A 23,524-nucleotide genomic window follows, 5' to 3' on the forward strand; every position below is an offset into this window, starting at 1 on the left:
CTTCTCCAATGCATGAAAGTGAAGAGTGAAAGTGAAGTCGTTCAGTCATATCCGACTCTTTGCGACCCCATGACACCTCAATATAAAGTTTTTAAAAAAAGCTTTTTAAAAATGCATTCATTACAGAGTAGGAAATGGCAAACCCACTCCAGTATTCTGCCTGGAAAATTCCATGGACATAGGAACTTGGCAGGCTACGGTCCATGGGGTCGCAAAGAACTGGACACACCTGAGTGACTGAGACACACATCCAAGGAGAATTAAAGGATATTTGACAAGAGATGGGACACCACTGTGAAGTAAAATGAATCTTTAAAGAAATATATACTCATTAGAAGATTTGGTATTAGAAATAACATCTCTCCTAGGCATAGATAATATCTTTTGAAATCTGCTATCTTCCTGTAATCGATGAAGCAAAATGTCATATTCCACCATGAGAAAGTCTCTAGATGTTTAATTAATCATCAACTTGTCAGCTGTGTAAAGAATCCAGCTGTGTTTCCCACTCACTGAGACAGCAGTTGCAGAATCAGTTCTCCATTCTGGGCCGCAGGCAGGTGGTGGTAACGCATAGTACATTTTAAAGTTTCTCTTTCCCACCTTCTTTGGGGTCGCAAAGAGTCAGACACGAGTGAGCGACTGAACTGAACTCCCACCTTCTAAGGGTTGAAGGCCTTTAAAGAATTACGGCATATTCCATATATCCTTGTCCATTCATCTGTCAGTGACATTAAAGATTCTGTCTACATCAGCTCATACTGTGAATAATGTTGCAACGAGCATGGTTGTGCAGGTATCTCTTTGAGATCCTGATTTCAATCTTGGGGCAAAATCCCCCAGAAGGGAGAAGGCGGGATCATATGGTAGTTCTATTTTTAATGTCTTGAGGAGCCTCCATAATGTTTTCAGGGGGCTTCCCTAGTGGCTCAGCGGTAAAGAATCCACCTGAAATTCAGGAGATGCAGGAGGCTCACGTTCCATCCCTGGGTCAGGATCAGGAGATCCAGGAGACTCAGATTCGATCCCTGGGTTGGAAAGATCCCCTGGAGGAGGGCACGGCAACGCACTCCAGTGTGCTTGCCTGGAGAATCCCACGGACAGAGGAGCCTGGCGGGCTACAGTCCATGGGGTCACAAAGACTCAGACACAAGGAAAATGAGTGAGCACACACCCACAGTTTTTCACAGCAGCGACATCATTTTGCATCCCCACCAACAGTGTAGAGGGTTACAATTTCTCGACAACCTTGCCAAGACTAGTTGCTTTTTTTTTTTTTAAATAATAGACACACTTGAACTTTAAAAATGAGGGAAATCTTGCAGTCAACAACAGCAGGGATGAATCTTAGGGGGCAGATGCTAAGTGAACTGAGTCACAGAAGGACAGACACTGCGTGGTCCCACATGTATGAGGAAACCCACAGAGGCAGAGAGCAGAATTACGGTTTGCCAAGGGGTTGGAAGCCTGGCGTGCTGCAGCCCATGGGGTCGCAAAAAGTTGGACGGGACTGAGCTACTGAACTGAAGGGGTTGGAGGGATGAGGAGAAGGGGGACTTTCTATCAACAGATACAAAGTTTCAGTTATGCAGAAGGAATAGATCTCCTGTACAATTCTGCTCCTGTGGTTAAGAAGATTGTATCCTCTCCTGCAAAATCTAGGAGGGCAGATCTCATGTTGAGTGCCCTTCCCATCATAAAGTCAAAATTAAAAAGAAAAATCCGTGCATAGGCTTCTATTCAAAGCAACACCAGTAAATTGGGAAAAAACACCTTTTTGCAATCCAAGACACGCTCACAAGAGTGTCAGGTTTGTGTAATACGGCCATGCAGGCGAGCTTAGTCGCTCAGTCGTGACCGAGTCTCTGTGACCCCATGGACGGTAGACTGCCGGGCTCCTCCGGCCATGGGATTCTCCAGGCAAGAATGCTGGAGCGGGTTGCCATGCCCTCCTCCAGGATGTCTTCCCGACCCAGGGATTGGACCCAGGTCTGCTGCATTGCAGGCGGATTCTTTACCAGCTGTGCCACCAGGGAAGCCAAGCTAGTGTATTAGTTGAGATAAGGAGCTCCAGCTGCTGTTACACTGAGAACCTCCAAATCTCAGTGTCTTCAAAATAAAAAGAGTAGATCTTTAAAAAAAAATTTTTGTTTATTTGGCTGCATTGAGTCCTAGTGACAGTATGCAGGGTCTTCTGTCTTCATTGTGGTGATTCTTGATTGTTTAGCTGAGGCATGCGGGATTCCAGTTCCCGGACCGGGGATCAAACCCAGGACCCCTGCACTGGGAACTCGAAGACTTGGCCATTGGCCCACCAGGGAAGTCCCCAGAAAAGATTGGATCTTGTTCCGGTCTCAGTCTTCTGTCGCTCGGGGAAACCGTGGCTTCTCTGGAGCTGCCCCAGATGGTGACTCAGGAGATCCAGGCTATTTCCCACCATCATCGAATCACCTCCCGCTTAGGACCATCTCAGAGGCCTTATCTGGATTTTCTGCATTCAGTAGCTACAAATAGAGCACGCTGTGGGAAACGTGCTGGCTGGGCCTGAGTGCCTCAGTGGCCCCGAAGATAAAAGAAAGTGGAGAAAATCTTCTTGCCCATTACCCAGTATCACGATGACACCATATATGAGACAGTTTCTGCTTCACGTGCAGTTACAGAGGGGTCCCACCCACCCAAGCAAATGCCATATCTTGGTGTGAGACTGAGTCTTGCACCTGTGTTACATTTAGACGACATCAATCTCAATAGGCAACTCAAAGTTCGTATTTATAAATACATATTCATTGGAAATTTTTTTATTATGAAACCAATCAAAACCATGGACTGAATATATTCTTGGTATCATGGAGATGGTTACAAAGGAGTTACGTGGGGAAAAAAAACAATTATAATACAACTGGTTATAATTCATTTCTGTAACATACAACTGTGTGCGTGTATAATGTGATTGTGTGTGAAAGTGAAAGAAAGTGAAAGTTAAGTCACTCAGTCGTGTCCAACTCTCTGTGACCCCATGGACTGTCGCCCACCAGGCTCCTCCATCCATCCATGGGATTTTCTGGAGTGGATTGCCATTTCCTTCTCCACGGGGATCTTCCCGACCCAGGGACTGAACCCAGGTCTCCTGCATTGTAGGCAGACGGTCTTACCGTCTGAGCCACCAGGGAAGTCCAATGATTGTTTGTATAAAGTCTTAAAGATATACTCAAAAATAGCTCTGGTATTTTCTGCTTGATGCTCAGCTTAAAAGTGATTCTTTCTCTTTCCTTGTGTATGCTGTATTTTTCTACAATTATATTTTTTTGGTAACAAAAAACACTTGCAGATAAATATAAGCAAGGGCGTAAAGATAGCTAACACTTTCTTACGACTTATAACATGCCAGTCACTTTCTAACTGTGATCCCATTGAATTTACTACAAGCCTTTCATAGGAAATTGACCAATAGCTGTAGCAACACGCAAGCGCAATATGGGCTTGGAACCCAAGAGATGGCCAGGGCGTCCACACTGCCCTCTAATCACGGAAATCAGGGGCTACCTTATTTATTATTTCTCATCCATCTGTGTGCTCCCCACCCCTCCCTAGAGCCTCTGACACTCCGTAAAGATTTACAGAACTGATACCACATTCCCCATTACTTAACGTCATACTCCAAACATAGTAAACAGCCCGCCAGGCTCCTCTGTCCACGGGATTCTCCAGGCAAGAACACTGGAGTGGGTTGCCATCCCCTTTTCCAGGGGATCTTCCCAACCCCGGGAGGAACCCAGGTCTCCCACACTGTAGGCAAACTCTTGACTGACTAAACACTCCACACACTTGCTGAATTAAGCCCCATGAAAAACGAAGCAGGAGAGAATTTTTAATTGCCAGGGAAAAGTTTATTTTCATTTCAAGTTAACATGACAATGAGGTTCTGGGAAGCCTTCATAGATGTGATAACATCACAGATCCCATTGTTCAGACACGTGACAAACACGTTGCCTGTTTCTTCCGTGGATGTCCTTCAGGGCCACCTGACATCTGCTCCCCTTCCTGAAACCTTCATCACCTCTGATACATAGGTCGCAATTGGGCTTTTGATGCGACGTTAACGATGTTGTCAAATCGTGCCTGTCACTAGGTCACTGTTAGCTTAAGCTTTTAACGTCTGTGAGATGCTAGAAATATAACAATTTTTTTTTCCGAAAGAATGTGTTTAAAGCTTCAAAACCCACAAAGAACAGGACATACAAGAGATCACACCAGTAGGAATTCAAATTTCCTGTTGTGCGTTCCAAGTCAAACTTTCAGGTGGTAAGTGGTAATTACGATTATTACAAAGAAACCTGATTTTCAAATACACTGAAACGTAATGGAGATCTAAGTTATTTTGAAGCAAACACTTAAAAGCTCATTGTGAGTCTAGAGGTAAACGTGTCCTTTGTTGTCTGTTACTGTGTACAGATTAAACAATCAATGCTATACAAAGCTGTGCGTTCACAACATTTGCAAAAGTCCTTCCACTGATTTCAGCCTCAAACACAATGTTCTGACATCATAAAAGGTCTTGTAAAATCCATGTCCATTGAGTGTGTCCAACTCTGAGCAAATATGGTCATCTTTTAACACATGAGTTGGTAACAGCAGCTTTAGATAGGTTTTGCATGATAACGGCAGTAATTCTAACACACTAGTAACGTGATCATGCATTCTTTCATGAGAGTATTTCTTAAAACAACACGACACGCTTTTGGCAAATTTCTGGAATGAGAAATCTGAATTAAGAGAAATAATCCTGCTTGCTTTCCAACTCTGAACCATTCCCAGGGAGGCGGAAGGAATTGTCTTTTTTTTTTAAGACAAAGAAAGATTTGCAATCTGAAATAACAGACTCCTCGTTATCTGCCTCATTAGAACTCACTGAAACGCATTCCTTTTTTACAGGTGAGTAATATTCCACTGTGCATATGTACCAAGTGAAGTAAGTCAGAAAGAGAAAGACAAACGCTGTATATTAACACATTTATACAGAACTTAGAAAGATAGTATCAATGATCCTACATGCAGGACAGCAAAGGAGACATGGATGTAAAGAACAGACTTTTGGGCTCTGTGGGAGGAGGGGAGGGTGGGATGATTTGAGAGCACAGCATTGAAACATGTACATTACCATATGTGAAACAGATGACCAGGGCAACTTCGATGCATGAAGCTGGGTACTCAAAGCTGGTGCCCTGGGACAACCCCAAGGGATGGAGTGGGGAGGGAGGTGGGGGGGGCGGTTCAGGATGGGGGGCCACATGGTCACCCGTGGCCGATTCATGTGGACCCACGGCAAAGACCACCACAATATGGTGACATCATTATCCTCCAAGTGAAATAAATTAATAAATTAAAAAAAAAATTCTGAAATAGCAGACTGTAAGGAGGAGCTTGGAGAAGGCAATGGCACCCCACTCCAGTACTCCTGCCTGGAAAATCCCATGGACGGAGGAGCCTGGTAGGCTGCAGTCCATGGGGTCGCACAGAGTCGGACACGACTGAAGCGACTTAGCAGCAGCAGCAGCAGCAAGGAGGAGCTCGGGAGATGCTGTCGGAGCTTAGACGTTGCTCAGCGGGGACAAAGACCAGAAGGCAGAGACCACTGTCAGAGAGCCTGAGACGCGCTCACCCACATTTTTCTCCAAAGTGTCTGGACGGCAGGGTCCACGCATCTGGGGGTGGGGGGGCGGGGGGCGGGGCAGAGTACTCCACTGACCCGCACTCCCGTCAGATGGAGAAAACCCCTGAGCCAAGAGCAGATAGATGCTCAGACATGCTCGCTACAGAGATGAAAGAGAGGCAGCGGGACCACAGCTCCCGTGTACAGATAAGTGAATGAATCCTCACCATGTTGCTGGAGCACGTACAGTGTCTGAAGGTCACCTAGGTATTCTCCACTCAGGGGAACTCTTTGCCCAGAAGGGGCTGGTGGTCCGGACTTGGGAACTCTATCCAGCTGTGCCCCCTGTCTCCCAGTCTCCACCGTGACCCCATTAGGCCTCATCCCTGCATTCCTGAGGTCGCAGGAAATGGAATTCAAACGGGAAGTGAGCATGTCACGACCAACACGAGGCACAGATACTGCTTACCGGCAGGGTCAGTCCAATAAAACACAAGGACGGGCATGAACCACCATTCTCTTGTCATGAAATTCAGCATCGAGATGTCACGGGTATGGGTCGTGGACTGCTTATGTCTGATTGCTTGTGTCTTTGTGGGTATGGGTCGTGGATTGGTTATGTCTGATGGCTCGTGTCTTCAGGGGTATGGGTCGTGGACTCCTTATTTCTGATTGCTCGTGTCTTTGTGGGTATGGGTCGTGGATTGGTTATGTCTGATGGCTCGTGTCTTCAGGGGTATGGGTCATGGACTGCTTATGTCTGATTGCTCGTGTCTTCATGGGTATGGGTCATGGATTGCTTATGTCTGATTGCTAGTGTCTTCATGGGTATGGGTCGTGGACTGGTTATGTCTGATTGCTCGTGTCTTCATGGGTATGGGTCATGGATTGCTTATGTCTGATTGCTAGTGTCTTCATGGGTATGGGTCATGGACTGCTTATGTCTGATTGCTCGTGTCTTCATGGGTATGGGTCATGGATTGCTTATGTCTGATTGCTAGTGTCTTCATGGGTATGGGTTGTGGACTGCTTATGTCTGATGGCTCGTGTCTTCAGGGGTATGGGTCGTGGACTGCTTATGTCTGATTGCTCGTGTCTTCATGGGTATGGGTCATGGATTGCTTATGTCTGATTGCTAGTGTCTTCATGGGTATGGGTTGTGGACTGCTTTTGTCTGATTGCTCGTGTCTTCATGGGTATGGGTCACAGACTGGTTATGTCTGATTGCTTGTGTCTTCATGGGTATGGGTTGTGGACTGCTTTTGTCTGATTGCTCATGTCTTCATGGGTATGGGTCACGGACTGGTTATGTCTGATTGCTTGTGTCTTCAGGGGTATGGGTTGTGGACTGCTTTTGTCTGATTGCTCATGTCTTCATGGGTATGGGTCACGGACTGGTTATGTCTGATTGCTTGTGTCTTCATGGGTATGGGTTGTGGACTGCTTTTGTCTGATTGCTCCTGTCTTTGTGGGTATGGGTCGTGAACTGCTCTGATGGCTTGTGTTTCCCCCACCCCATACCCCCCTGCCCCTGTGAAATAGCGTACATTTCACATGCCAATAATTCTGAATCTGTTAGAGGGGATTTCTTGGATTGCAGAATCTGTGAAGTTGGATTTTTAGTTCAGAAACGCCGTTCACCCAAGGGACAGCAGAAGCCAAACAAGCATGCTACAAATGACAGGCTGGAAACACATGGACCGGAGAGGTGTGTCTCAGCTTTGACATTCGCCGAGAGAGCTCACCAAAAGGCGGTCGCACAAAACACATCTGCAAGCCTCTGTTGCTTCTCCTTCAACAGTGATGAGCTTCTAAATATTGCAAGCTTCTCAAAGAAAGACACATACCCATGTACAGCGTGAAGAGTGTTTCATACGTATTTGCAAATAATACTGACCGTAATCGCCTTTCAGAAACCAGAAGATGGCAACTTAACCATCATCCGTGATTGGGCAAGATGCTCTTTTATGCAGGGTAAAAAAGGGGCACGTGTTAGATTTCAGTAAACACTTAACATTTGATTCACTCTCATGCGATGCTCTCTAGGGGAAATCCTGGTGGCCGGTGCATCAAGTCAGCAACGTCTTCAGCCGTGGATCACGCTGTCTGAGAGGTCAGTAGCTCACCTGTGCCCCTTCCTGCCCTCAACCACACAGATGTTGGACACTCATTGCCCAGTCATCCATCCACGTGAACAATTGGCCTCGGAAGACGATGTAAGTAACATCTGTGTCTCTGTTTATTTCAAACGTTGATGCCCGCCCCGGGGGGGAAAGGTGTGTGTGTGTGTGTGTGTGTGTGTGTGTGGAAGGGGGTGTTGACGGAGCCTCCAGGTGCATGGGGAGGAGGGAGGCGGCCAGGGCGGCCTCCCCCCAGGGTCGATCCTGGGCGCTCATCCCTGATGCTGCCGGCTGGGCGCTCCTCCCACCCCATGCACCCCCAGACGCTGCCGATAACGGCTAAGGGCTCTGTCTCCCATCCTGGTCCTCCCGGTCACACTGGCAGGAAAGCCCCAGTGACGAGCAGCACAGCTGCAGCCACGGCTTCCACATCAGGTTCCCCAGGGAGAGCTGGTTGGGGACGTCCTGAAGGGTCCGGGCGTGGCGGGCTGCCGCCTCCTGCATGGCCTCCAGGATCTCCCAGAACCGCGGCTCCGATGTCGGGGTTAACGGGTTTCTCTCCCGGGGGTCTCTGGAAATCTCAAACAGCAGAGGCGGGTCATGGTAGGTAACGTACTGCCCGTGACAGAAACACACGTGCGTGGCAAAGCATCCGTTGGCGCCCTCCGGGGAGAACTTGGGGGTGAAGAAAAAGGCTTTCCAGATGGACGTGCCTGTGGTGGGACAAGCAGAGAAGCGGGTGTGGTGGGAACAGGCTCATCATAGTCACCCCCAAAGACAGCGTGCATGGAAAACCACCCTCTGGGTGCTTCAAGAAGGCAGGCACTCAGTTATGGATGGACTGGATTTATCACACTTAAGGCTCAAAAAAGAGTAAGCATCATAGCTAAAAAGAAAAAGCAAGAAAACATGAGTTGTTATCTAACTGCCAAGGAGGAAAAGACAAAGCTGATTATGCAATAGCTGTTATAATGCAAAAACCGATTTTTTTTTTTTTGGACCTCGCCTCTAGGGGGAGCCCAAAAGCTGAAACCGCTGAAGCTGTGCGCCCAAGAGCCCACAATGAGAGAGGCCCCCGCAATGACAAGCCATAACTAGAAAGAGAAAGGACCCACCCCCCCCACACACAGCAACAAAGACCCAGGGCATCCAGAAATAAATAAAATAAAAAAGTTTAAAAAATGCAAGTGTTGCGTTCCATTTGTTGCTGTTGTTCAGTCGCTTGGGCGTGTCCGACTCTTTGCGACCCCATGGACTGCAGCACGCCAGGCCTCCCTGTCCTTCACCAACTCCTGGAGCTTGCTCAAACTCATGTCCATCGAGTTGGTGATGCCATCCAACCATCTCATCCTCTGTCACCCCTTCTCCTCCTGCCCTGAATCTTTCCCAGCATCAGAGTCTCTTCCAATGACTAAATAGCCAATATTAAAATTTTAGAAAAAAAAATTTATTTGCAAACAAATAACTGTGAAATGATTAATTTACTGTTTATCTTACGATGCTATGACTTTCTGAGAGCTGGCTCTGATAGAGGTCTAGAAACTGCATCCTGGGTAGAAAAAGGTGGCAGATGAAAACAGAGTTGACGTGTATAAACCAAGTGAAATTAGGTTCAGACTGAAAATGTCCTTTTCCGCTTTATCCTTCCAGCTTTTTTATAGAAAACCATAGAGACCATCCCCCTAGAAAGCATCACACACCTACTTAATTCACTCTGATCATCTGTTTGTGTCATGGAAACGCTGGTTTTGTAATTGCATGTACCGAGTGCTCACCCACGGATCCAAATGCAAAATGAATTAATGGACAACACAAGACAATTACCATGGGTGTCCACATTCTCCCCAAAAAGCCCCTGACCCCAAACAAGTATATTCGAGGGTGAGTAAGGGTAAATATTCCCTGGAGGAGGGCATGGCAACCCACTCCAGTATTCTCGCCTGGAGAATCCCATGGACAGACGAGCCTGGCGGGCTACAGTCCATGGGGTCACACAAAATTGGACATGACTGAGCGACTGAGTATGCACACAGGCAGGTTTAAGGACCAGTCAGTAAATAAACCTTAAGCATTCTCACAGGGAGCAGACACGCAGCTTGGACAAGTGTAGAACTAAGACTTAATTTTTCTGCAGATTTGTTTGGTATGCCATCGAGGTGTCTGCCTTTATAGCGCCCAATCTGGATTTTTAAAACCTTTTTATAAAAAGATACATTGTGCATTCTCTGTATAATTTGTTTACACCACTTTGGGTTTGCTCAAATGCATTTTATTGCACGTGCCAGGCTCCTCTGTCCTTGGAATATAGTGGAGCAGGTTGCCATGCCCTCCTCCAGGGGATCTTCCTGACCCAGGGACTGAACCTGCATCCCTTGCGTCTCCTGCATTGGCAGGAAGATTCTTTACCACTGTGCCACCTGGGAAAGCCTAGGTTTATAGGATATGAAGCCTTAGCTCAGGGTCTGTTGTGTTGTTCACCAGGAAACCAAGAATCGACCCTGTCAAAGGTGTCATTTCAACGAAAGGAGGTACCCTGCATTTCTACTATGTCTATTTAATCCTATGTTTCACATTTATTTTGATGACGTATTTCATCTGGGATTTCTCCATATACTACTAAAAATCTTTTGAGTTAAAAAACTTTTTTGTTTATTGTTAAAATTCCAGTGCACTCTGAAAAAGGTTGTTTTCTGTCTCTGTCACAGATAAATATTTTGACCACCACGGAATCTTAAACTCAGCTATAATTGAGATTCAATGACCAGAGGAAGGAATTATTAAACTTTACAGTGAGAATGCAGGGAAACTACAGGCGGCATTTTTTCAAAAACAAAAGTATTCTACATAGTGATGGGAACAATAATTTGACTTCAGTTTAAATGATGCTTTAAAATTTAAGAGAAAGTGAAAGTCACTCAGTCGTGTCTGACTCTTTGCAACCCCATGGATCATATACAGTCTATGGAATTCTCCAGGCCAGAACACTGGAGTGGGTAGCCTTTCCCTTCTCCAGGGGATCTTCCTAGCCCAGGGGTCAAAGCCAGGTCTCCCGCATTGCAGGCGGCTTCTTTACCAGCTGAGCCACCAGGGAAGCTCAAAATTTAAGGGAGTTACAGCTGAACCGCAAAGATGTCAGTGACTTTTCACAGTTGCAGGAGGGTTTGTCATTATCATATGAAGTGCTATGGAGGTCACTATTTTACTTCTGAAACATTTTTATGTAGAATCACAGCTTAACAGGGGGCTTCCCTGGTGGCTCAGATGGTAAAGAATCTGCCTGCAGTGAAGGAGACCTGGGTTTGATCCCTGGGTGGGGAAGATCCCCTGGAGAAGGAAATGGCAACCCACTCCAGTATTCTCGCCTGGAGAATCCCATGGACAGAGGAGCCTGGCGGGCTACAGTCCGCAGGGTTGCAAAGCGTCAGACACGACAAGAGTGACTAACACTTTCACAGGTTAAAAAAAAAGTGACTCACTTTCTTTTCATTCACAAGAAAAGAAAGCTTCCAGTCCTTTGACAAAGTGGCAAATAGAATTTAATTGAGAACAGCCTGACTCCTGAGCTGGAACCTGAATTCAGCCCTTTCCAAGCTTCAAATAAGCGATGGTGCCCTGAGATTCCCTGGGGCTCTGAGGGGCGTGTGAAGCCCAGCACAGGCACCGCTGTTATGATCTTGATTGCTTTCAGGGACTTGGCCACAAGAAAGGGTTCTGAGGTCCCCTGGCAGCAAGCCTCGAGAATGAGCACTCGGGGTCCCCAAGAACAAACGCGGGGACGATGCAAAGCCCATTGGGCTGTCCACAGAGGCATCAGAAGAACATTCTGCAGATAAAAGATGCTTAATCCCTCCCAACAGATGCCAGTTTGCTTTGCAAATCACATCCCCCTTTATGCAAGGATTCTTGTGGGTCTAGACCCATGACAAGCCTCCTGGGGACACATCCCTTATTCTGAGCTTGGAATGGTATCTTGCCTTGGTGGCTCATTGAGTACAATCTGCTTGAACTCTCCCGCCCCTTCTATTGGCTCTGACAGGGTGGGTTCCAACCCCAGCTATGCGATCTCCTAGCTGTGGGATGCTGGGCGTGGCTGTTAACCTCTCAGGGTCCCGTCTCCTCTTCTGATTTGCTGTTGTTTAGCTGCTCAGTCGTGTCCGACTCTTTTGCGACCCCATGGACTGTAGCCCGCCAGGCTCCTCTGTCCATGGAATTCTCCAGCCAAGGATACTGGAGTGGGTTGCCATTCCCTTCTCCAGCAGATCTTCCCCGACCCAGGGATCGAACCCAGGTCTCCTGCATTGCAGGCAGACTCTTTACCTTCTGAGCCACCAGGGGAGCCTGCCTTTGAATGTAAAGCTGCCAGCAGTCTAAGACGAGACCACTGCTTTCCAGCTGTTCTTCAACCTGTTGCCACTGCAATACAAGTCTTAAGACACTTTTTTCCAACCCCGCCATCTTCAAGATTCTTAAAGAACATGAACAACAAAATTTAAAGGGCTTCCACACACCGACTCTTAATTTATCACTCAGATTTTGATGGCCCTTGATGAATGTGGTTTAACTGCTTGTCTTGGCAAGATTAATTCTGTATGCATGTGGGACTCCGTGTATATACCATAGCAGCCAAATATAGTCATTTGGGGTTTTGGTCTTAGCAGCGTTTCCCACCACAAACTGCCACCTTGGGGTGCTTTGAGAGGCATTGCAGGACTTCCCTGGTGGCTCAGTGATAAAGAGTCCACCTGCCAAGGCCGGGGACACAGGTTGGATCCCTGATCTGGGAAGATTCCCTCGTGCCTCGGGGTAACCAAGCCCAGTAGCCTCAACTTCTGAGGCCACGTGCTGTAGCTACTGAAGCTCACACACCCAAGAGCCTGTGCTCCACAACAAGATAAAAGCAGGCACCGAAACAAGAGAGTAGCCCACGCAGCAAAGAAGACCCAGCACAGAGGAAAATAAAGAAAATAAAATTATCTTTTTTAAAAAGAAAAACAAGAAGCATTTCAAAGACTGCTCTGTTTCCCTCTGCTCTGAGCCACCCATACCGTCCCCTGGGACCCTCAGCTGACCCCCTCAGTAATCTTGATGTCATCTACCGAACGTGTTACAGGGAAGGGTGGATTTAGGTTCCTCCTTGGATCTGTTTCTTTGCCTTTAACCTTTGCTCTTCATTGCTTTGCTTATTCTAATCATTCATTGGAAGGACTGTTGCTGAAGTTGAAGCTCCAACACCTAAAGTGAAGAGCCAACTCATTGGAAAAGACTCTGATGCTGAGAAAGACTGAGGGCAAAGGAGAAGGGGACGACAGAGGGTGAGATGGTTGGATGGCATCACCGACTTGATGGACATGGGTTAACTAACATGGATACCTAAGTCAAAACTTAAAGCCACACTTTTTGAATACATGCTGAACAGGAAATTTAAGCTTAAAATTCCCATCGTCACGTAACCAAAATTACCCGTGTTCTAATAATGCTTTCGTGAGTTCTCCTAAAACGTAATGGCAATAATGATCTCAGATGATGATAAAGTTAAGCCATTCAATGTGCTGAGACAACTAAATTACAGAATCATTAGAATTATAGAATTATTTAATTATAGAGAAGACACTGCACATAAGAGCTGAAAGGGATTCATGTTTTAAGAGAGTAGACAGCGGTCTGGCTCTAATGTTTCGGAAAAATGAGTTTTTAACAAGTCTGGAATTGTAAGGTAGTGAAACCGTCAGCAGCCCAGTCGTGTCCGACTCTTTGTGACCCCGTGGACTGTAGCCCGCCAGGTTCCTCTGACCGTGGCATTTTCCAGGCAAGAATACTAGAGCTGGTTGCTATTTCCTTCTCCAGCGGGATCTTCCTGACCCAGGGATCGAACCCGGGTCTCCCGCATTGCAGGCAGGTTCTTTACGGTCTGAGCCACCAGGGAAGCCTATATACGTGATCATTTTTAAAACCAGTGCTCACCCTTAGGGAAAAAAATAAATGAAGACTTCTCATCACCTCAATGTGCTGAGACAACCAAGTTACAGAATCATTAAAATTACAGAATTGTTCAATTATTATAGAGAAGACATTGTATCTAAAAGCCAAAAGGGATTCATATTTTAAGAGTAGAAACAGCATTCTGGCCCCAATATTCAAGGATTATGGAGAATACATTGTATGTAAAAGCTTAAAGGGATTCATGTTTTAAAAGAGTAGAAACAGCATTCTGGCTGTAACGTTTTGGAAAAAATGAGTATTTAAGTCTGGAATTGTAATAGGTAGTGAGAGCATCAATTGCTCAGTCATGTCCAATTCTTTGCGACCCCATGGACTGTATGCAGCCCACCAGGCTCCTCTCTCCATGGGATTCTCCAGGCAAGAACACTGGAGTGGGTTGCCATTCCCTTTTCCAGGGGGTCTTCCCGACCCAGGAATCGAACCTGGGTCTCCTGCTTTATAGGTGGATTCTTCACTGTCTGAGCCACCAGGGAAATCTACGCATCTAACCTCATCAAGACAAACACGAGTTGGATCTCCCCAACGCTGCCACTCCATTCTAGGAGATGGGTACCAGTGTCCTGCTGGAAAGCTCTAGCTTCTCTGAGCGAGGAACACGGTGGACATCTGCTGTGTGTGCCAGTTGCCATGGTGTAGACACTCCCCACAAGGATGACTTCCAGGTAGGAACGTGTTCCCCACAAGCTGCTGAGATTCCTCAGCCGTCAGGGGCTGGCTCTGGCTCACTGCAGCCCTGGTGCTACATTTACAAACCCTGAGCCTAAATATCTCTCTTCTTTTCTAACCAAGTATCTGGAGTTCAAGATACTTTGGCATTCAAGGTGGCAATACCATTGCCTCTAAGAATTACGGAAAGCATCCCCCAGGTGGTGATGACCACAGTCTCCTACGAGCATAGATCTCACATGATCCAAGCCCATCTCTTCTAAACAGTAGTAGTTCAACATATGTGAATTGTCCACAGTCTCCTAACCAACTTAGATCTGAGATGATCCAAGTGATGTCCTCCAACTAGGACTGCTTTAAGTTCTATGCTGACCCACAGTCTCCTGCCGATATAGATCCAGAAGCGAAAACAGAGCGGGACCTTAAGGTCCTCAGCCTGCCTTTTGTCTGTGAAAAGCCTTGAGCCAAAGAATAAATTTAGTCCGAGTTCAAGCAAATTCAAGGAAAGCTCAAAGGCTTTACGGAGAAGGGAATGGCAACCCACTCTAGGATTCTTGCTTGGAGACTCTCATGCACAGAGGAGCTTGGCGGGCTGCAGTCCATGGGGTTTCAAAGAGTCGGACATGACTGAGCGACTTCACTTTCACTTTTCACTTTCATGCATTGGAGAAGGAAATGACAACCCACTCCAGTGTTCTTGCCTGGAGAATCCCAGCAACGGGGGAGCCTGGTGGGCTGCAGTCCATGGGGTCACAAAGAGTCGGACACGACTGAAGCGACTTAGCACCAAGGCTATATAGATAATATTCTGAGCCAGGTCTCATGAGCAGCTTTATAGATACTGAAACCCCCACCAGGGGGAAGACGTTAACTCCATGACAGCCAGACCGTAGCCATGATCTAAGCTGCCCTAATTCCCGGAACTGGCCTCAAAGAAATGGAAACCAATAAACCCTGGGACTGAAGAGACTGCTCTGCTCTGCTAAGTCATCTCAGTCCTGTCTGACCCTTGGTGACCCCATGGACTGCAGCCCTCCAAACTTCTCTGTCCCTGGCATTCTCCAGGCAAGAATCCTGGAGTGGGTTGCCATGCCCTCCTCCAGGGGATCTTCCCCATCTAGGGATCGAACCCACGTCTCTTACGCGTCCTGCATCGGCAGGTGGGTTCCTTACCGCTAGCATCACTGGCAATAGTGAGACTGAAAGTTGAACTGTACCTAAAAGAATCAAGATGATCCTGATCAGACCACTGACGATCAGTTCAAGATGACCGTCAGGGCTGACTGTGCTGTTTCTGCAAGGAACCCCCCTCCCTCTGTCTATAAAACCTTTTACATTCTGACTGTCAGGGAGTCAGCCTTTGGACTTATGTCCCCCCCTCCACCGACCCCGGCTCAGAGCATCCCAAATAAAGCAAACTCTTCCTTCCCACCACCCTGCCCTCTCCAGCAGCCAGACTCCACTTTCGATTACGAGAAGATCTAAGCCATCTCTTCCAGCTAGTACTCATGCAGTACTAGTAATCCACTCATGTACTGCTAGTAATCTAAATGCAGGGCCGCATCTTCCAACTAGGACTCATGCAGGAGTAGTAATCCTCACAGGCAAGGGACACTTCCTGAAACAAGTCTGCATTCCCTGCAGTTTGCCCAGCCTGCAGCTCCCCCGTGACCTAAGAGGCAAGCAACTTCTGGGCAGAGAACTCAGTATATTTTGCCCACCGACAGGTGTCCAGTCCAGCAGATGCCACGCAGTAGATGCTCAATAAATCCGTGTAGAACAAATGAGCAGACAAAGATTCTGAGCAAACAGCTGCAGGGAGCCACGAGGGACAGCCATAGCGGCCACCACCGTGCCTGAGTTTCAGGGCACGGTCTCCAAAGGAGACAAGATGACTGATTAAAAAAGAGAAACCCATGGTTTCCTCAGACCCGTTGACTAGATGGATGATTCCAGCATTGAAAGTCCGTCATTTTCCCTCCTCTGTCGCTCGCTCGAGGCAGAAGATGGCAATGAGCTGCTTAAGAGGAAATGTCCTTGTGTCTGTCTCAGCAGCAAATTTGATCCCCGGGCCTGCTGCCTCTCAGCATCTGGGTCTGGTTTTTCTCACTTAGCCCTATTTTCTGCCCCTTCCTGTTTATTCCTCCACATAACTGTTTCCCCAGCCCCTGATCCAATATGTTCCTTCCGGCCCCTATGAGTGGAGGCGGCTGGCTTTACTTAAATGCAATTCGGCAAGGTTCAGGACGTCTTTAAACAGCCAAGAGCCCCGGAAACTTGGTTTCTTCAGGCTCAGGATAAAAGGAAGCGGGAACGTGGACACACTGCTACGTTTAAGACGCATAACCGACAAGGACCTACTGTATAGCATGGACAACTCTGCTCAGTATCATGCAGCAAGCTACATGGGAAAAGCATGTGAAAAGGAACAGGTGTGTGTATGTGTATCACTGAATCACGGTGCTTTACAGAGGAAACTGAGGTAACACTGTTCTTCAAGTGTACTTCAATATAAAATAAAAAGCTAAAAAAAAAAAAACAGATGGGAAGGACCACATCTCTCCTTTATGAGATGGCTCAGATTTAAAAGAGATGGTTGGGTGGCATCACCGACTCAATGGACATGAGTTTGAGGAAACTCCAGGAGATGGTGATGGACAGGGAGGCCTGGCGTGCTGCAGTCCATGGGGTCGCAAAGAGTTGGACACAAGTGAGCGACTGAACTGAACTGACTCAGATTTAAATGCTGCCAGCTGTTTAGTCACCAAGTCACGTCCGACTCTTTGCGACCCCATGGACTGCAGCCCACCAGGCTCCTCTGTCCATGGGATTTCCCAGGCAAGAATATTGGAGTGGGTTGCTGTTTTTCCTCCCCCCAAAATGCTGCCAATTAACGTAAAAAAAGAGACAGCATGCCTATGGACGTTAGGACCGATGGACACGTGGATAAGATAGGTAAATAGGGTCCTTCCGAGCCTAGAATTGTGAGCGTGTGGTTTTGCTACATTCATCTTGCGGAAGTTATCAGAAGGAAGTCATACAGATTTAAAATGTAAAATCTTCCAGAAGTTATCTCAGGGAACTCTTCCAGATTTAAAGTATAAACTTTCAAGGGTAAACCTGGTCTGATTTCTGTGGACAAAGGAAGGATCACAATCTTCCACTTGAAAAATAACGGAGCAGCTGCTCTTTAAATGCTGCCTTGGGTAACTCGGCTGGGTGACGAGGATTGGGGTCAGGACTGCACTGAAATCCATTATGAGCATCCCCTGAATTTAAGAATGAGCCACCAGCTGGCGGTGTGGTGACCAGATGCTCTGGGAGAATCTCGCCTCTGGGAGCAGAACCCAAAACATTCTACAGAAAAGGAGAGCTTCATTCCCTCTCTCAAGAGGTAACTGAGAGTCTAACATCAGCATCGATCTCTAAGATATACAGTAGGGGTATAATAGGTGCTGGGTTCCCACAGACGCCTAGGCATCTCAGTGATGTGATGGTGTTGGTTCAGTCACTCAGTCGTGTCCGACTCTTTGTGACCCCATGGACTGCAGCACGCCAGGCCTCCCTGTCCGTCACCAATTCCTGGAGTCTACCCAAACTCATGTCCATTGAGTCGGTGATGCCATCCAACCATCTCATCCTGTGTCCTCCTACCGTCAATCTTTCCCAGCATCAGGGTCTTTTCTAAAGAGTCAGTTCTTTGCATCATGTGTCCAAAGTACTGGAGCTTCAGCTTCAGCATCAGTCCTTCCAGTGACTCTTCAGGACCGATTTCCTTTAGGATGGACTGGTTGGATCTCCTTGTACTGTGATTTTATGTTTACATGTATGAAAACCAGATGCGGGACTATCACTACACGTACGATCATCACTTGATTCCACTTGGTCCTTTAGGCTCGTTAGAAATGCACCCGTTGGGATGTCCGTGGTGGTTCAGTGGTTAAGAATCCGCCTGGCCATGCAGGAGACGCAGGTTTGATCCCTGGTCCAGGAAGATCCCACTTGCCGTGGAACAACTGAACCTGTGTGCCTCAACTACTGAACCTGTGCTCGAGAGCCAAGGAGCCACAATTATTGAGCCCACGGGCCGCAACCACTGGAGCCTGAGTGCCCTACAGCTGCTGCCCTGCAACAAGAGAACCCACGGCAATCAGAAGCCTGTGAACTGCGAGCAGAGAGTGGCCCCTGCTCACTGAAACTAGGGAAAGCCTCTGCAAAGCCACAGAGACCCAGTGCAACCAAAAACACATACTTGAATAAAGAAAAATTTTTAATAAAAGGAAATGCACTTTTATTTCTACTGTCAGCAGTCCCAAAGTCCTGAGTACATCTTGTCACTGACAGATGTAACACACACTGGGTCTGGGAACCATGATGCCATCAACGCATCTGAGTGTTGTCTTAAACATCTACGGCTAGCAGACACACACAGAGAATCTGTGACCAAACAGACTGACAGATCGGAGGGTGATGACCCACCACCTTTGAGGCTCAGGGGACAAGGTCAGGTAGACCTCTGAAAGCCACCCAGCACCAGTGCAAAGCTAGAAGACCGCAGGCAGGGGAGATGGCATTTGAGGGGCATCGCGGGAGGTGGGTAAGCATTAACCAGGAAGAAAAAGAAAGTCGTTCCAAGCAGAGGGAACTGCAAACAGAGACCAGCCATGCCAGAGCAGAGGGGCTCTTGGGCAGAAACTCAGAAGGAATGTGGGACCAGGAGATGCAGCTGGGTGGCTGGCGGAGCAGGAAGGAAGGAGCTTCAGAACCCTGCCGACCACCTGGCACGTCCTCTGCCTCCCCAGGAGGAAGGAGCCAGCAAGCACTGGCATAGAGCTGGGCGACTGCCCTGGTCTGCCGAGACAACCGGGGTAACCAGTAGGCTCAAGAGAAGAGAGTAGGAACAGGAGGAAGGAGAAATCAAACCCAGCTTCTTTGCTGGGGGGAAGGGGGCATCTCGCGAGAGCAACGCCCGCTTGCAGTTTTATTCTCTTCCCCTGCCCCTCCCTGATGGCACGCAGCCCTCAAAGCAAGGTGGGGAAAGATACACGAGAGGAGAGACGTGTCTACTCACTGTTGGGTGGGTGCCAGCGCACAGCGTTCAGGTAGGAGTTGCAGTAGTGGAAGAGAAACTCGTGCTCCGATCGCTGAGTCTGCATCTGAAGCAAGGGCATCAGATCCCGGCCGTCGATGACCCTGGGGGATGAAGCAGGCGGGGCGTCAGGTGGCCACGTCCGCCGGGGGGGCTCAGACACCCTGGCTTATCTGAGTTATCCTTCAGTACACAAAGGCGTGATGGGGCTACAAGGTGGTCGTTCAGCAAGGAACGCTGACTGACCATCGCCGGGCACCATATGCCATGTAGGGAGGCAGGTCCGCTCTGCTCACACGTGAAACTCATTTCATCCTCAAAGCGAGAGTGTGAGTTGGGACCGTGATACGGAGACACGGAGTGATTCGCCCAATGCCATCACTGTCTCACGTCCGGGGGGTGGACCCACTCATGGGCATATACCCCGGAAAAGAAAACCCTAATTCAAAAAGACACAGACACTCCAGTGTTCACCACAGCCCTATTTACAACAGCCAGGACGTGCAAGCAACCCAGATGTCCACCGACAGATAAACTGATAAAGAAGATGTGCCGCATGTATACCGCGGAATACTACTCAGCCATGAAAAAGAACAAAGCTGCCTCATTTATAGAGATGTGGACGGACCCAGCGTCTGTCATACACAGTGAAGTAAGTCATGAAGAGGGAAACAAATGCTGTCTATGAAGGCAGACATATGGAATCGAGAAGGATGGTGCTGATGAACCCATTTGCAAAGCGGAAACAGACGTGCAGTCCTAGAGAACCGACTTGGGGACACAGGAGGGGAAGAAGGGGGTGGGATGACCTTCTGCTGGTTCTGCACCCACTTTTCTGCTTATTTCCTTGGCAGCTTTATTCACAAACTCCGGATCTGTTGAAAACAAGAATCTCTGACAATCTGCCTTTAAGAAAACGATAACATATATAGTAGCATGGGGCCACTTAGACTGGATAGACTTCAATGAAAACAAAGTTCTAAGTCCCAATGAAGTGATTTGCAAATAATGATGATGATGATATTAAATGTCCCGAGGATGGAAATATACTTAGACACATTTATATACCACACACATATGTGGCAGGCATGTTCATGCTCTCAAAGGTAAACATATCTCTTCAATGGTTATGCTGAAAGGAGGAAGTTTCCAGATGGCAAGGGATAACTCTAATACAACGAGTGATGAGCAAAATAAGAGTGTTTGGAGGTTTGTTGTTTAGTTGCTAGGTTGTGTCCGACTCTTTGCGACCCCATGGACTGCAGCCCACCAGGCTCCTCTGTCCATGGGATCTCCCAGGCAACAATACCGGAGTGGGTTGCCACTTCCTACTCCAGGGGATCTTCCTGACCCAGGTCTCAAACCTACGTCTCTTACACTGGCAGGCAGATTCTTTACCGCTGAGCCACGTGGGAAGTCCCTTTTGGAGGTTAAGTAAAGTAAAAAAAAAAAGTCTAAACTTTTGTTTTGAGTGAAACATACATTAACACCCACTGGAGAAATTGAAGGCATTGATGCTCTGACGCCACTGCCTCTGAGACCTGGGGCAGAAAGACACTGGCAAAGAGTGAGATTGTTGAATTTGAGGGTTTTCTTTCTCTAATTAAAAACACTCCCAAGACAAACATCACAATGATAATGCTTATACATGGAATCTAAAAAAAAAAAAAAAAAAAAAGGCATAAATGAACTTACCTACAAAGCAGAAATAGAGTCACAAATGTAGAAAACAAATCTATAGCTACCAAAGAGGGGAAACGGGGGAGGGATCCATTGGAAGACTAGTATTGACGATACACAGTACCGTATACAAACGTGAAAGAAAGTGAAAGTCGCTCAGTCGTCTCTGGCTCTTTGCGACTGTATAGTCCGTGGAATTCCCCAGGCCAGAATACTGGAGTGGGTAGCCTTTCCCTTCTCCGGGGGCTCTTCCTAACCCAGGGATCGAACCCAGGTGTCCCGCATTGCAGGTAGATTCTTTACCAGCTGAGCCACCAGGGAAGCCCAAGAACACTGGAGTGATTAGCCTATCCCTTCTCCAGCGGATCTTCCCCACTCACGAATCGAACCGGGGTCTTCTCCATTGCAGGTAGATTCTTAACCAACTGAGCTATCAGGGAAGCCATATATTACAGAGATACTAATAAGGACCTACGGTATAGCATCGGGAACTCTAGTCAATACCCTGTAATAATCTATATGGGAAAAGAATCTGAAAAAGAATAGATAATACCAGTGACTCAGAGGTAAAGAATTCGCCTGAAATGCAGGACACATGGGAGACTTCGATCCCTGGGTCCGAAGATCCCCTGGAGGAGGAAACGGCAACACACTCCCAACATTCTTGCCTGGAAAATCCCATGGACAGAAGAGCCTGGTGGGCTGCAGTCCATGGGGTCACAAAGAGTCGGACAGGACTGAAGCGACTGAGCACACAGCACATGTATAAACGAACCACTTTGCTGCTCAGCAGAAACTAACACCACACTGTAAATGAACTACATTCCAACAAAAGTTTAAAAAAAAAGAAAAAACCCCCAACACTCTATGTCTATCCTTTCCTACTATGAGAAACTGGAACTTAAAAAAAAATTATTTATTTTAATCGGAGGCTAATTACTTTACCATATTGTGGTGGGTTTTGCCATACGTTGACATGAATCAGCCACAGGTGGACACGTGTCCCCCATCCTAAGCCCCCTCCCACCTCCCTCCCCATCTCATTCCTCAGCGTTGTCCCAGAGCACCAGCTTTGAGTGCCCTGCTTCATGCATCGAACTTGTCCTGGTCATCTATTTCACATATGGTAATATACATCTTTCAGTGCTATTCTCTCAAATCATCCCACCCTCGCCTTCTCCCACTGAGTCCAAAAGTCTGTTCTTTACATCTGTGTCTCTCTAGCTGCCTTGCATAGCGGGTCATCCTTACTTGCTCATATAATTTGGGTGAGCACTCTTGAGAGGCCCGATGTCCCTCAGGCTTTTTCTTCCTTTCTTTCTTGTTTTGGTGGTGCCTTTTGGTGTCACTAAAACCCTCATAAAGTAATTATAGCCTTGCTGCTGAGTGCCTGTCTGGCACCCACCCTGCATGATCCGCCACGCGCTCCACCAAAGTCCACAGAACTGAAAATACTCCATTACTGCTAAGTTAAAAATAAGAACAAAAGACAGAATTGGCTCGCTTTCAAAGCCTGCTTGCTATTTGCCACGAGAGGAACAGGGTAGACGGACAATTCTATCGAAAAGCAGTGTGTGCTCTGAATACCCTTTCTATGCTGAAATGGCAGGTATTGTGAAATTTCCACAAAGACTCAGTCCTTAAAACCGAAAGCGAAAGTGGCTCAATCGTGCCTGACTCTTTGCGACCCCATGGACTGTATCCATGGGATTCTCCAGGCCAGAACCCTGGAGTGGGTGGCCGTTCCCTTTTCCTGGGGATCTTCCCAACCCAGGGATCGAACCCAGGTCTCCCACATTGCAGGTGGATTCTTTACCAGCTGAGCCATTGCGGAAGCCCGTCCTTAAGACTATGAGATCCTAAAGAGGTGGAAAGGAAGCAAGGGATGAGGAGAAAGGAGCAGAGAGGAGGATTGGAGCATGAAAAATTCTGGGCTAAGAATTCTGAGGTTGAGATGGACCCCAGCTCCCTCCATCACCTTTTTGTCCACATGGAGGTAAGGCCTTTCCAAGAAGGTTCAAGACTGGCAACGGATTTCCTTTTCCCCCAATCAATCTCTACCTCGCTTTTTCATTTTATTCTCTTACAAAAAATCTTTTATGTTTACATTGCAGTATAGTCAGTGAACAATGCTGTGTTAGTTTGCAGGTGAACACTGAAGGAACTCAGCCATATGTGTACATGTGTCCCTTCTCCCCTGAACTCCCCTCCATCCAGGCTACCGCGTGACACTGAGCAGAGTTCCCTGTGCTGGACAGCAGGTCCTTGCTGGTTCTCCATGTTAAATACAGCAGTGTGTCCATGTCCATCCCAGACTCC

The 23,524-nt window shown here is 47.5% G+C and overlaps 1 protein-coding gene across 1 annotated transcript in view; it reads right to left on the bottom strand.

Moving 5' to 3' along the window:
- Nucleotides 1-7,942: 7,942 nt before the first annotated feature.
- The window catches only part of STS (steroid sulfatase), an 85,802-nt gene continuing 70,220 nt past the window's right edge, over nucleotides 7,943-23,524 (bottom strand). The window contains exons 8-9 of the mRNA XM_055564717.1: nucleotides 19,508-19,629; nucleotides 7,943-8,483 (exon numbers count right to left, since the gene is read on the bottom strand). Coding sequence (XP_055420692.1) covers nucleotides 8,110-8,483; nucleotides 19,508-19,629 — 496 coding nt within the window. The 3' untranslated portion in view covers nucleotides 7,943-8,109. The remainder of the gene's footprint in view (nucleotides 8,484-19,507; nucleotides 19,630-23,524) is intronic.

The sequence above is a fragment of the Bubalus kerabau genome, chromosome X (genome assembly GCF_029407905.1).
Source record: "Bubalus kerabau isolate K-KA32 ecotype Philippines breed swamp buffalo chromosome X, PCC_UOA_SB_1v2, whole genome shotgun sequence".
Taxonomy (NCBI): Eukaryota; Metazoa; Chordata; class Mammalia; order Artiodactyla; family Bovidae; genus Bubalus; species Bubalus kerabau.